Raw genomic sequence first — 13,800 nt, 5'->3', positions numbered from 1 at the left:
CCATTCATTGATTCTTCATTTTACTTCTTGCACTTTAGGAGTCTTGTTGAGGAATTTGGTTCCGAAGCTGACAAGGTAGAGATTTGGGCCTACTTTTTCTTATAGTAGGTGCAGGGTCTCTGTTTTAATGCTTACGTCCTTGATCTACTTGGAGTTGAGTTTTGTGTAGAGTGAGAGATAGGAGTCTAATTTCATTGTGTTACATATGGATTTCCAGTTTTCCTGGCACCATTTTTTGAAGAGGCCATCTTTTCTCCAATGTATGGTGCCTTTGTCTAGTATGAGAAACTGAATTTATGTGGGTTTGTCTCTGTGTCTTCTCTTCTGTACCATTGGTCTTCATGTTTGTTTTGGTGCCAGTACCATTGTGAGAAAACTAAAAATTGAAGTAATTTGCACCTGAACACAAGCTAATAAGTGACAGATTTTGTTTAGATTTATGTAACCTCAAAATCTTGTGCCTCACTGTAAAGACTATTATGGTAAGAAAATGTTTTTATAAAAATTGGTGAAAACAATAGTTTTTTTAATTATAAAAAGTTACAGAACATTGATTGCTCAGGTGGTATGGAGATATGAACTGTGCTGGCCAGTCTTCTGTAGCCTAGGAGGAAAACTGCTATCTTTCAGACTCGTTAGCATCACAGGAAAAAATGAATTACTATGGAGTTCCCACTTTCTGTGGTTTCCCCATCCTTACTAATGCTTCCAAAATGTGAAGGTTGTATTTGTGGTTGCTGAGCTTACATGAATTTATGCCATATATTCTACTTTATTTTCATTAAGTTTATTATTAGAGGTAGAGGGGATTGTACAACATGCAGGGAGTGATCGGGTGAAGAACAAAGTTTCTGATTATTACTCAATAGTGTGAAGACTGGCTCAGTCAGTTGTAAAATCAGAACCTAATTTAACTTGCTGAGGCATGCGTTTCCACCCAACTTCGTCATCACAGAACTCTGCAGTCCTGTAGTCCAGCCCTTAGCCCTGGCGCCTCTCCCCACTAAGTCTGTGTAGGGAAGGCATCTGGTCAGCATTGATACCGACAGCGCAAAATGTCGCCTTCTGCACTTCCCTCCGTTCCCCCCCAGAGGTTTAACACCACATTCTCAGTGCCTTTAAAATTCTCCAAAAAATGGTTTGGTAGCATGTAACCTTTCTACTTGAGAACCTTGTTATGCTTCATACTTCAAAATATCAAGACAGGTGTGGTAGTGTCCATATGTAATCCCAGCGGCTCAGGAGGTGGAGGCAGGAAGATTTGAAGTTCAAAGCCAGCCTCAGCAACTTGGCCAGGCCCTAAGCAACTTAGTGAGACCCTGTCTCAAAAAATAAAAGAGGACTGGGGCTTCAGTCTCAGTGGTAGAGCCCGAATGTTCAATTCCTAGTACCCCAAAAAATTGTTTTGAATAAATATTTTGCCCTTTCTCGAACATTTATTGCTTGTTGGCACATATACTGATTTTTTAAAAATTCATTGTACCTGGCTCTTTTTTTTTTTTTAGGACATATTCATAGTTAGCCAGATTCATATAACTGAATGTTGTTGATGTTCAAGAACTTTCTTCTTCTGAATTGATGACTGTTATATTCTTATGTTCTAAGAAACTGGAATTTAAATTCTCCTCATCAGCCTCTAAATACTTCAGTATACCCACCTTTATCATCAAGTCCTTGTCACCCTATATCAGGCCTCTTACTACATAGGACAGTTGTGGGCACCATTTCAGATGCAGAAATACTCCTGAGCGAATAGGATGTGGTCAGGACAGGAACCCATTCTTCTAACTCAGAGTACCACCTGGAATCTTCTGGTTAAAACACCAACAGAGCCCTCTTTTCCTTTCAGGTGAAAATACTTCAAGCCACGGGGTTGCCACAGCACTTGGCCCACTTCGTGTTCTGCAAATACGACTTCTGGGATCAGCAGGAACCAGTGATAGTCGTGCCTGAGGTGGATACCTCCTCCTCCCCTGTCAGCAAGGAGCCTCAGTGCATGGTTGTCTTTGATCACTGCAGCGTGAGTTGATTTTGTAGTCTACTCATGTGTAACCAAAAATCAAAAAATAATCCTTATTTCTTTGAATAATTTTGCCAATCTATGTCTTGGATCAGAATGTCTTACAATGGGGATGGAGTAAAGAATTAAAGTCAATGCATTTGACTTGTCCACAGTCAAAGGGTAACTTGTACAGCCAGGCACAGTGGCGCACATCTGTAATTCCAGTGGCTTGGGATCATGAGTTCAAAGCCAGCCTCAACAACTTAGTAAGGCCCTAAGCAACACAGCGAGACCCTGTCTCCAAATAAAATAGAAAAAAAGGCTGGGGATGTGGTTCAGTAGTTAAGTGGCCCTTGGTTTGATTCCTGGTTTAAAAAAAGGGTAACTTGGGGCTGGGGATGTGGCTCAAGCGGTAGTGCACTCACCTGGCATGCGTGCCGCCCGGGTTCGATCCTCAGCACCACATACAAACAAAGATGTTGTGTCCGCCGAAAACTAAAAAATAAATATTAAATCTCTCTCTCTCTCTCTCTCTCTCTTTCTTTAAAAAAAAAAAAGTGTGCGTGCGCGCGCGCGAGCTCGCTCATGCTCATCTTCTAAGGGAATCCGTGTTTTCTGTTACATTAGTGAAGAAAAGAAATCGGAAACAGTTAAGAAGCTAGTGAAAATTAAGGCAACAGACAAGAAATCACTTCACTGGGTCTGAGGTTCTGCTGAGCCCTTTGCCATTCTTTCCTTTTGTCCTTGCCAGTTATATTTCATTGCTGCACTTCTTTTTTCAGCTGAAGGAACCGTTCACAGAAGTTACCTGGTCCGCAGTCGTTATCATCGTGTTTCCTGGGGCTTGTGACCAGCAGAGCCTGCACTGGTCTATCAGTCTTTTTTGTTATCATACCACACTTGATCAACCTCATTTTTTTGTTTGTTTGTTTGAGTGAGGTTGTTTCCCCCAGTGTGTTTAAATTCCATGACTTTCTTAATACAGCAAAATCCTTATTGCAAAATATTGTTCTGTAAAGGAGAAATGGTTGGGCTGGGTGTCCTGGTGCACTTCTGCAATCCCAGCCACCCAGCAGGCTGAGGCAGGAGGATCCCAAATTGGAGGCCAGTCGTAGCGATTTATCAAGACCCTGTTTTAAAATAAAAAATAAAAGAAGGTTGCGGATGTAGACCAGTGGTAGCAAGCACCCTTGGGTTTGATCCCCAGTACCCCCTTGCCACACATAAGGACAGGTTGTGAAAATTATTTTTTGTGCTAATAATCATTATTCTTTTATTGTAGATAATGTCCAAAAAACTGGAAAAAGTAATTTTTGCAACATATAGTTTACCTTATTGGATGTAGAAATTTATATCAAGATATTATAAATTATTATAATGCTTCATATAGTTAGCTATACATTTAAACAATAGATTTTGAAAATACCATGCAGTGCTGTTCTTACATACTAGACTTTCAAAGTGGAAGGTTTTAAAAAATCAAAGGTTGAATGTTTTCTCTGATATGTAGAGAAAAATACGATGGGGGTTATAAAAAATGAATAGAAGGGCTGGGGATGTGGCTCAAGCGGTAGCGCGCTCGCCTGGCATGCGTGCGGCCCGGGTTCGATCCTCAGCACCACATACAAACAAAGATGTTGTGTCCGCCGAGAACTAAAAAAAAAAAATAAATAAATATTAAAAATTCTCTCTCTCTCTCTCTCTCTCTCCTCTCTCCTCTCTCACTCAAAAAAAAAATGAATAGAAGAAAAATCAGTGGAGTAGACAAAGGAGAATAAAGGGAAGGGGGGGAGTGGATAAGGAAGACAGTGGAATCAGTCTGACCTGACTTTCCTATGCACATATATGAATATACCACGGTGAATCTCACCATCATGTGCATCCACAAGACACTAATTTTAAAAAAATCTATAATAACAGAAAGATCAGTAGAACAGAGGGAAGTGAATGAGGAGAGAGGAGGGGAGTGGGGAGGGGAAGGGGGAAGTCCCTGGGACTGAATAGAACAAATTATATTCCATGCCTTTATGTCAAAATAAATTCTATGTCATGTAGGTCTAAAAAGAACCAATGAAAAAATGGAGTCTAAAAAGAAAAAAAGTGGAAGGTTTTAAAAATTCATAGTTAACTTAAAGGCAAGAACCTTTGGCCACCTGGGCACTCCCAATGTGCTTATGAAATTCTTTGGCACCAGAATACTTAATTTTTTGTTATTGTTTTTGGTGGTGCTGGGGATCAAACCCAGGTGCTATGACGCTCTGCTCAGTAACGGAAGTATTCTGTTTTCTGTTTCTTTCCTCCCTGATAAAACTTAAGTACATGATTCCTGGTATTAGTAATTGTAAGATTACCAGAAAGTGTTTCTGTTTTGTAATCAGCTGTTATCTTTCAGGAGTTTTCTGTTAACATCACGGAAGACTTCATTGAGCATCTATCAGAAGGGGCCTTGGCAATTGAAGTATATGGACATAAAATGAATGACCCCCGGAAAAACCCAGCCCTGTGGGATTTGGGAATCATCCAAGCAAAAACACGAAGTCTTCGGGACAGGTGAATTTTAGATATCCATCTAATTCTACTTATAATTTTACAACATTGCTGTAGATTGATACTGCCATTTATAAAGCTCGCTGTTTGCTGAGCACTACCAGGCCCCAGGGCAGATGGTGTTGTGTCCAGGGTGCTTATGTCACAGCTAAACTTCCTAGGACAGTGAACTTGGAAGAATGATGCAAGAAAGCTAAGTATGTGGTTATTTAAGAAGAAATAGTGAAATTAATGTGAAGAATGATCACTTATCACTGTGAATTATTTCTAATTATTGTCAGAGAAACAAATGGAGGTCTGCATCATTACATTTACTCTTTTTAGTTCTTGCTAGTGGCATCCTCGATGGAAGGAGAGAGCCTTATTGTTGACTTTAAAAGGAAGATTTAAAAGGGAGGGGCTGGGGCTGGGGCTAGGGCTCAGTGCTGAAGCTCTTGCCTCACATGTGTGGGGCACTGGGTTAGATTTTCAACACCATGAAAAAAGGCAACTAAGTGAAATGAAGGTATTGTGTCTCTCTACAACTAAATAAAATAAAGGGAATCACTGAAATAGAAGATGTTTTTACTTTCATTTAATTATAGACAGGAGCCAGATTTCCTTCCTCCCTCCCTCCCTCCCTCCTTCCCTCCCTTCCTTCCTTCCTTCCTTCCTTTAGAAAGTTTTAGCAAATACTTAATTAGAAGGTGAGTTTTTTTTTTTCCTTGACTCTTTTCAAGTCATGGGAGTGGAAAGTGCTACCTTTATTTGTTTATGGGAAGGTAGCCCTGTACTTGTTCTGCACATCTCACTAGAATGCTCTGATTTTTGAGTAGCTACTTTGAAAAGGATTTTATCATCATATCTTTCTGAGCAAAATAAAGGATCCATTTCTAGTCTTGATATCAAGTTAGTTTAACTTTGCTGTTCATTGTATTTGCTAGCATGTATTTGTATGTTTCTAATTCAACCATAGATCAGTTACCCGTTTGGTGGTTGTTTTAGTTTCTTAGTCTCATGTGTAGGATCCTAAGCTGCCTATATTAGAAAAGAAATGTGACTTCCCAAGAACTGCACCTGTTTCCTAGGTGGAGCGAAGTCACCAGGAAATTGGAATTCTGGGTTCAGATCTTGGAACAGAATGAGAATGGTGAATACTGCCCTGTAGAAGTGATTCCCGCCAAGGATGTTCCAACGGGAGGAGTCTTCCAGCTCCGGCAGGTAACGTATCACCAATGTGCTTATGAAATTCTTTGGCACCAGAATACTTAATTTTTTTGTTGTTGTTTTTGGTGGTGCTGGGGACCAAACCCAGAGCCTCATGCATGCTGTTCAAGCACTGTACCTCTAAGCTACATGTTGGATTCTTTTTAATAGAAAAGTTGATGCTGCTGCTGATATCTAGACTGGCCAAGTCCATCTTACATTAAAATAATTTCCTACTTCATGTGCATTTTCTTTCCTTGTCATGAGTCTTTCTACTTACAATATTTTGAAACCAGCTTCTGTTTTGTTATTAAAAAGATAAACTTGGAATTATAGGGCATAAAACAAACATCAGACAGGATTGTCACATTCATGAAAACAAGGAGGAAAAGGATTGTGACATGACCAAAAGAACATGTGTTCACGGGCCAACATGCTGGATTCAGTGCCATCTCTGCAGTATCCTTACTCTGTACCTGTAGGCATGTCCAGTGCCCTCTGCCCTTCACCTGCAGTGTGGAGATGATGGCAACACCAATGTCATGGGACTGGGATGAGGATTAGGAGGGTTGCTGTATGTATAGCACAGTGCTCGGCACAGGGAAGGTGTTGAATAAATGCAGCTGGGTAGATGGGAACACACGCCAGGTCCACATAGCAGAGAAATATGTGACAGTAGTCCCTCAACCCAAGGCATGTCGTGATCTGCCAGTCTACTCTGCCAACTGACAGTGGAAGGGAAGTCTTTATGTAATTTGCATAAATGATTTGGAAATACCCCCCCCCCTTTTTTTTTGCTGTGCTTTAATTAATCTATCACTTAGCAGGCTACTGTGTCCTGTGAGATTTTTCCATAGTTTAAAATAAAAGAGTAGCTCAAGAAAATGAATGTTAAAAGTATTCAAAGCCAAATATGAGAAAAGGTTAAAAGAAAGAATTTAACTATTTAAGTTTCTGAATGTCTTACAAGAAGGAAGGTGAAAAGCACTTCTTTTGGACCCCAGCAATGAATGTGAGCAGGTGCATTCACATACAGGCAAGGAACTAAAAGCAAGAGATTGGTTTAAATTGCAGCATGATATGTATGTACAGTAGAATTCTTGCCTGTGTGAAGAACTTCTTTCTCTGGGCATCAGTTAAGATGTATATCTTCCTTGGCTGCCTTAGAAATTCCTTCCTGGAAGCAAGACTGGGTGATTTTTCTACCAATTAGTGTAGTTGCATAGTTGAGTGTTGGTCATACTTCTGACACCCTTTACTAAGAGTGCCTGATGATCACTGGACTTGTCAGGAAGGGGTTTTTTTGAAGGATTGTCTCTTTACCTGGTTGCCAAAAAACGTCACATGAGGTCTGGGAAGGTTTCTCCTGTGCAAATGGCAGAATAAAGACCTGAGGCTGGACCTGGGTCTCTTTGCATAGAGTCACATGCCTGAGGAGCTGGAAGCAGGAGAGGATGGCAGAAGCTCCTGGCAGGCGACTGAGAGGGGCTCAAAGACTGAGCGCACCTGAGTAGGATAAGTTTTAAAATTGGGATATATTCTTCTTGAACAGGACAGTGGCAGAGGACAGCTCATAGGACTTAGCCACATAGAAACTGCTGTACGCAACAAATGCTGGGATATCAGCAGCTGCAACAAGTTCAGCCACTAGTTGAAGTGCACTTTGCAAAGCTTTGCTGTGGAGCAGTGAGCCGTTCCCACCCTGCCCTCCTCCCTCCCTCTCCATACCTAGAATCTTCCCACTGTGTCCATGTTCACTGTTTATGTGTTCCGAACAGATTGCTTTCTGGTTTAAAAGGTAGCAAATTGAAATAATATTAGACTATTAAAATATTTTCTGAGGAATTTTTCCACAGAATAACTGATGCATAATTCTTAGAAAATATAAACTCAAAAGATGTCTGTATCCTATCCATTCAAACGCAGCTTGATGGGATCAATGCATAAGTAGATTTTCCTCATCATCAAATCTCTTGGGAGCTAAGTGTAGTGGAAGCAGACAAGAGTAATTGATTTGAAACATATTCAGATTCCATTTTCATACTCTGTTTTCTGTCCCTAACATTTATAAACTAAGTTTGAAGTCAGTAATTTGAGGATACTGGGAATTCTTTCTGACCATGTACTTCATGGTAAATATATGGAGTCACATAGGAGTTACTCAGAAAACAGTTTTAAGTAGGAACAGCTTTTTCTGATCAGTTCCTTTTGCTGTTTAGCTTAAAATTATTTTTTATTCTGGGATTAGGGCAGCGATTCCAAGGTAGTTAGCCTTTCTAGTTTCTAACTCCGATACCTGCGTTTAGATGCTTGCGTTTAGAAGTGGCCCATATGTGTCTCCTGCCCTTGGTTACTTGCTCTTTGCCTGGGCACGCCACACATTTCACACAGTAATAGTTTAATGACTACATCGTGTTTCATTATGCATGCCGGCTTATTTGAACAGTTATGGATTCTGTACATTTGATTTATATCTATTTTTTGCTATTCTTCACAGTGCTTTCAGATTCTTTATAAAAATGCACTATTATTTACTTAGGACATATTCCTACAAAGTCAATTCTGGGGCATAGGATACTTATATTTTTAAGTCATATTGCCCAACTTAAATTCTTGCCCTACAGTTTTGAAATTATTTTTTAAATCTTGGGCGGTATTGTAAATTGCCTGTTTCACATATAATTGCTAGTGTAACAAATAGAAATTAAAGTGTGTTGTGGTTATTTTAATTTGTATGTATTTGATTATCAGATAAATTGAACATTGTTTATTAGACAATGGTTCACATTTCCTTTGTTAGAATGTTTTCTTTTAATGTTTCTTTTTATTGATGAAATGTCTTTTTACTTGGTAAAAAGGAACATAAGTTTTCCTGTCTGGTTTTGGATTTGTATGTTAGTACTTAAGAGATCTTGTCTCCAAAGTTAAATGTTTTTCTCAGTGTGGACCTGTAGGGGTCTCTCTAAACCAATTTTTTGGAAATAAGAAACTGACTTAGACTGAAAATTCTCTGTGGTCCAGGGGCAGTCCCGGCGAGTTCAAGTTGAAGTGAAGTCTGTGCAGGAGTCTGGGACTTTGCCATTGGTGGAAGAGTGTATACTGTCTGTTGGCATTGGATGCCTGAAAGTCAGACCACTCAGGTCCCCCAGAACTCTTGATGCCTTCCAGGTAAGTTTCTGTGACTGTTTTTGGTTTGTTAAAAGACCAACCCAGACCAGAGTCTTTGGGAACCCCGGGCACACTGCGTTCAGGGAACAGTGCTCTTGGCATTGCTTTTTTGTGGAGTCACCTAGCAGACTCTGCTGGCTTGCCCTGGTCCTGGCAAACAGAGGGTTAAAACTCTTCAGCCTCCGCCACTCGCAGTGCGTGGTGATTAGCCGCTCTGCACTGCAGCCCCTCTGCAGAAGCCCCCCACTGGCTTGTGAAGCCTACTTGCCAGCAGGGGTTTGATTTCCCCTGGTGAGTGGGACTGTAAGCCCAGCAGGGTGAGTATTGTACTGGCTCCCGAAAAGGTCAAACAGTGCTCTTCACCCCCAACCCCCAGGGGCTCAAGGTTTTCCTCCACTTCCTGACAACTGTAAAGCTCTGACTGAGGGTGCTGTAGGTGGGAGGTGACACCGTATTTTAATTAAATCGAGGAACAGAAACTCTGGGGGAAGATTCAGACTGTGTAGCCTGATTCTTGGATAATTATTTTGGTTCTCCATGATGCACTTTTTCTTTTAGGAGGAAGAGGAGGACATGGACAGCTACCAGGTAATTGAGCGTCGGTTAGCCTGTCAGCTTGATTCAAGTACATAATTACACATTCTAGGAGCTTGTTGTGCTCTTACTTGATAATTAAGTAATTTTGATTCAAATGTTGCATCTTCTTAAAGTAACACAGAGTAGGAGGACGGTATTGTATCATGGGTCGGGAAGGCAGGTGCGTTAGGAGCAGAACATCACTTCCCTGTCCTTCCCCACCCCTGGATCTCTCCATCCAGGCTCCTAAAGAGCAATTTCCCCAGCTGCTCTTCCCTGGCCTCTGCTTGAGTGGAGTCATTGGCCCTGCTCCTGTTCCAGTGTCGCCCTGAGCGTGGTCCAGCCCTTGGTGTTTTTCCTCATTTGAAGCCAGTTCTCCCTGAATGCCCACCCTGCACTCATCCAGGGTTTTTGTGGTATTATTTTTCCCTTTCTTCTCTTTCCCTAATCTGCCATATTTTGTCTGTGTCTGTGAAGTTTCATCCTGTTAGTCATCCTTGAGGACTGTCTCAGCCCTGTGGAGCCTGATGATGTCATCCAGTGAAGTCACTCTCAGGCTTTGCATCATTCTAATTGGATAGAAATGTCTGGGTTCCTGCAAGTCACTGATAAAACACATTGTATCAGATGGTGTTACATTCAGGGTCCTATGGCACAGCAGTAGAGACCTCTTTAAGCTGACATGATTCCATTACTCACTGCTGTTTAGATGTGGTATTTGAGTCCTCTGCGATCTTACTCAAGTAGATGCATTGCGCATTCCTCCATGTTGTCCACAAGAATGTCATGGGCTATTTGGTTAAGTGCCCTGGTGAAATCCAGATCCATGGCGTCTGCAGCATTCCACTGACCTACCCTGTCTTGTAACCTTATTACAGAGGAAATGAGGGAAGATTGGCGTGCTTGCAGGTGTTGACTGGTAGAGTTGTTGGTCTGCTGGTAATGATCCCTGTCCTCTTGTCCTCCCCCATATACAATAAGGGGAGAAGCATTTATGTGGCATGTCTCTAAGAGCCTAGTGCAACGTGGGAAAAGGGATTGTAGCATTTAAAGCCCCTTCTGATGGTTCTGGGCTATGTAAATCTGAAGATTAGTGAATGGAGTTTGTAAGTTCTTTCCATCAAAGAGGCCTTATAGACCTTCCTTGCTTGGAATTCTGTCCCATGAGCCACTAGAAATAACACTGGCCTGGGTGCCAGAGATATCCCTTTCAGAAATAATTCTGCTTTAGAAGAAAATGCTTTAGATTCTGAGAGTTTCTCTTTTAAACTACAGTAAAGGTATCTGGTGGTGCTAATAATGAAGTTTTGTGTGATACATCTTTTAATCATGTTAAAGAAAGGTGGACTAGAGCATCGGTTTCACAGGTACTGTCTTGACATCATGTTGTATGTGGTGAATATGGTTTCCCTTATTTTCTTCCAGGATCGGGATTTAGAGCGATTACGTAGAAAATGGCTGAATGTGTTAACAAAGCGTCAAGAATATTTGGATCAACAGCTACAAAAGCTCGTCAGCAAACCTGGTAGGAAGAGTAACTCAATATTTCCCTCCCTGAAGTTGGTGAATAGTTAACCCCGTTCATAGTTATGTAAATTAAGAGCCTGTGTCAGCAATGTGGATGGCAAGAGCACATGAGTGTGACTCCTGGTTTGTGCCATGTCCCTTCAAGAGAACATTCATCCAGTTGTGATAATATGTTGGTGTGGTTCCCAACCCCCAACAGAGGAAGGGAATGCAGTGGACAGAGCACATACTGGTCATTAGAAACAGCTTCAGGAAAGGCGCTGATGTTCCCAAGTGTTCTGCCTGGGCCAGGTTGCCGTGTGCCCAGGGGCTGAAGGGGCGTCTCTGCAGGAGCCCAGCTGGCCTTTGCTTGGGTTAGCTCTTCTCACTGTGAGCACCCAGTGCCAGCAACTGAAACACGTGATATTTCCAGAGGTAGAAACATCAAGTAGCATTTCTGGATCAAGTGTGTGTGTGTGTGTGTGTGTGTGTGTGTGTGTGTGTGTACGCGCGCGCGCGCGCGCGCGCCTGCATTACTAGTGATTAAACCCAGGGGTGCTCTATCACTGAGCTATGCCCCTTGTGCTTATTTTTTTTTTTTTTTTATTATTTTGAGACAGGTCTTGCTAAATTGCCCAATCTAGCCCAGAACTTGTGGTCATCCTGCCTTGGCCTTCTGTGTTGTTGGGATTCCTGGTGTGCAACCCCACTCCTGGCCTAATCCTCATTCTTGATGTTCTAGATAAAACAGAAGATGATGCTGACCGTGAGGCACAGCTCCTAGAGATGCGGTTGACTCTAACTGAGGAAAGGAACGCTGTGATGGTCCCCTCTGCTGGCAGTGGCATTCCAGGGGCCCCTGCAGAGTGGTAGGAACCCCTCAGTTCTTGTGGAGTTCTGAGCATTCTCGAACCCCTGCTTTCCATTTGAGTTCTGGGTGTGCTGCTGTCAATGGAAGAGTCATGATAGCATGTGACAGAGTTGTGTGAATTTAAGGAACTATTAAATTATTTTCATTACTAGAATAACTGTGGTCTAAAATAGCTGCTTTATTAAATAACATTGTTTTTGGCCAAAGTAATTAAGATTTCTGAGAACTTAAATCAATATTTAGTACCACTGTACTTAGCATTAAAAAAAATAGTTAATATGTAAATTACTTGGATTATTCATTCCCTTAGAAGAATGTTCAGTCATAAGAAAATTGCAACTGCACCAGTTTTTGGTTTTGGTACCAGCTTAAACTGTACTGTCAGCAAATGTTCTGTGCCACTTTATAGAAATTAAAAATAGTAAGTTAAGCCACACAGAACCCTGGAGTATGTCCTTTAATAAGAAAGTAAGTTGAAATGGGGCTTTATAGAAACAGATGAGTGGTCTTGCAGACCAGTTCTAGTGTCAGCGAAAGAAGTGGCAGTTACAGTTCAGTCTCTGTGGCATTTCTCATGTTAAATTGTAGGAGATCAGTGCCCAGGTGCTGTGGCCGGGACCGTGCTAGCCGTGAGTGTGTGCTGGGGCCATGTCCTCAAGTGTACTAGAGGAGCGTTTGTCTCTGTGTTTCAGGACACCAGTTCCTGGGATGGAAGCCCACATTCCTGTTATATTCCTTGACCTGAATGGTAAGTTCAAGGAGTTTTTGAAGGCTTACCTGGGCAAATCAGGTTAACGCTCAGATACTAACCAAGTGTGTCAGTACGCAACCTGTCCTCCTGAGGTTTGAGGCAATTTTTTATGGCTCACACATTCTGATGCTGTTCAAAGACTGAGCTGTTGTAAGTCTTATTTTCCTAACAGCAGTAGACATCTGTTTCATTATGAGGCCTCCTCACATTTCACTGCTGCAACCCTGGTTCTGTGTGCATGCTTCCCCATCAGTTCAGGATGGTGGTAATGTTTATTTGTATTAAAAATGTTTTCTTCTGGGCTGGGGCTGTAGCTCAGCGGCACTTCCCTAGCATATGTGAGGCACTGGGTTTGATCCTTAGCACTGCATAAAAAACCAAACAAATAAAGGCATGCTGTCCATCTACAACTATAAAAAAAAAATAAAAAAAATGTTTTCTTGGCTGGGTACAGTGGTGCACACCTGTAATCCCAGTGACTTGGGAGGCCAAGGCAGCAGGATTGCAAGTTTGAGGCCAGCCTCAGCAACTTAGTGAGATCCTGTCTCAAAATAAGAAGTAAAAGGGGCTGAGGATGTGTGGGTCAGTGGTAGGGCACCCTGGGTTCAATCCCCAGTACCACACATGCAAAAACTTTTCTCTTTATTCTTTAGGAAAGACTCCTCTCCAGAAGGGACTAATAATACTATGTAGCATGTGATACTATGTGGCATGTTTTCTTAACATTATATAATAATTTTTGTACCTTTTCTGTGAGTCCTTATGAGCTCATTCCTGGATTACCTTTTTTTTTTTTTTTTTTTTTGTAAATAACTGCTGTCTGCTCCCCCCACAATGTACTCTGCCTGTAGGAGGAAAAAATAGGACATGAAAAGGCAAGTAAAGGAGCTAAAACTAAGTTAAATGTCAGCAGTTAAATTCCTACAGCCTTTGAAAAAGAACTGTGTGGTGAAGGTTAAGGCCCCTAGGTAGACGAGCCACGTGTCCTTGGTGGACCCCTTCCTCTGAGCAGAAAGTGGTGTGCCAGGGTTCTGCACCTGTGGCCCTGAGCTCGCTCGCATGGAGGATCCTCACATTTACCCAGAGGTAGAGTACTGGGCCCTGCCATGGTATGCGCGGCCACCTGATTGCGGGGGAGCTATTTGTTTTTTTAAGTATTGCTACAAGACACAGTCCTGCCTGTTGTTCTCTAGA

The 13,800-nt window shown here is 41.8% G+C and overlaps 1 protein-coding gene across 6 annotated transcripts in view; it reads left to right on the top strand.

The window, feature by feature from the left end:
* KIF13B (kinesin family member 13B) overlaps window positions 1-13,800 on the top strand; it is a 533,579-nt gene that overhangs the window by 477,155 nt on the left and 42,624 nt on the right. For all 6 annotated transcript variants that reach the window (XR_014019133.1, XM_081269240.1, XM_081269241.1 and 3 more), the window contains 8 exons: window positions 1,850-2,020; window positions 4,395-4,552; window positions 5,617-5,749; window positions 8,756-8,902; window positions 9,461-9,490; window positions 10,904-11,003; window positions 11,727-11,853; window positions 12,548-12,603. Coding sequence is in view for 5 of the 6 variants with exons in the window: in XM_081269240.1 (XP_081125366.1) it covers window positions 1,850-2,020; window positions 4,395-4,552; window positions 5,617-5,749; window positions 8,756-8,902; window positions 9,461-9,490; window positions 10,904-11,003; window positions 11,727-11,853; window positions 12,548-12,603 (922 nt within the window). In the remaining variant the exon portion in view is untranslated. The remainder of the gene's footprint in view (window positions 1-1,849; window positions 2,021-4,394; window positions 4,553-5,616; window positions 5,750-8,755; window positions 8,903-9,460; window positions 9,491-10,903; window positions 11,004-11,726; window positions 11,854-12,547; window positions 12,604-13,800) is intronic.

This window comes from Spermophilus citellus, assembly GCF_964194105.1.
Source record: "Spermophilus citellus genome assembly, chromosome: 16".
Taxonomy (NCBI): domain Eukaryota; kingdom Metazoa; phylum Chordata; class Mammalia; order Rodentia; family Sciuridae; genus Spermophilus; species Spermophilus citellus.
The sequence above is the reverse complement of the archived record's forward strand: the minus strand, read 5'-3'. Positions and strand labels throughout refer to the sequence as shown.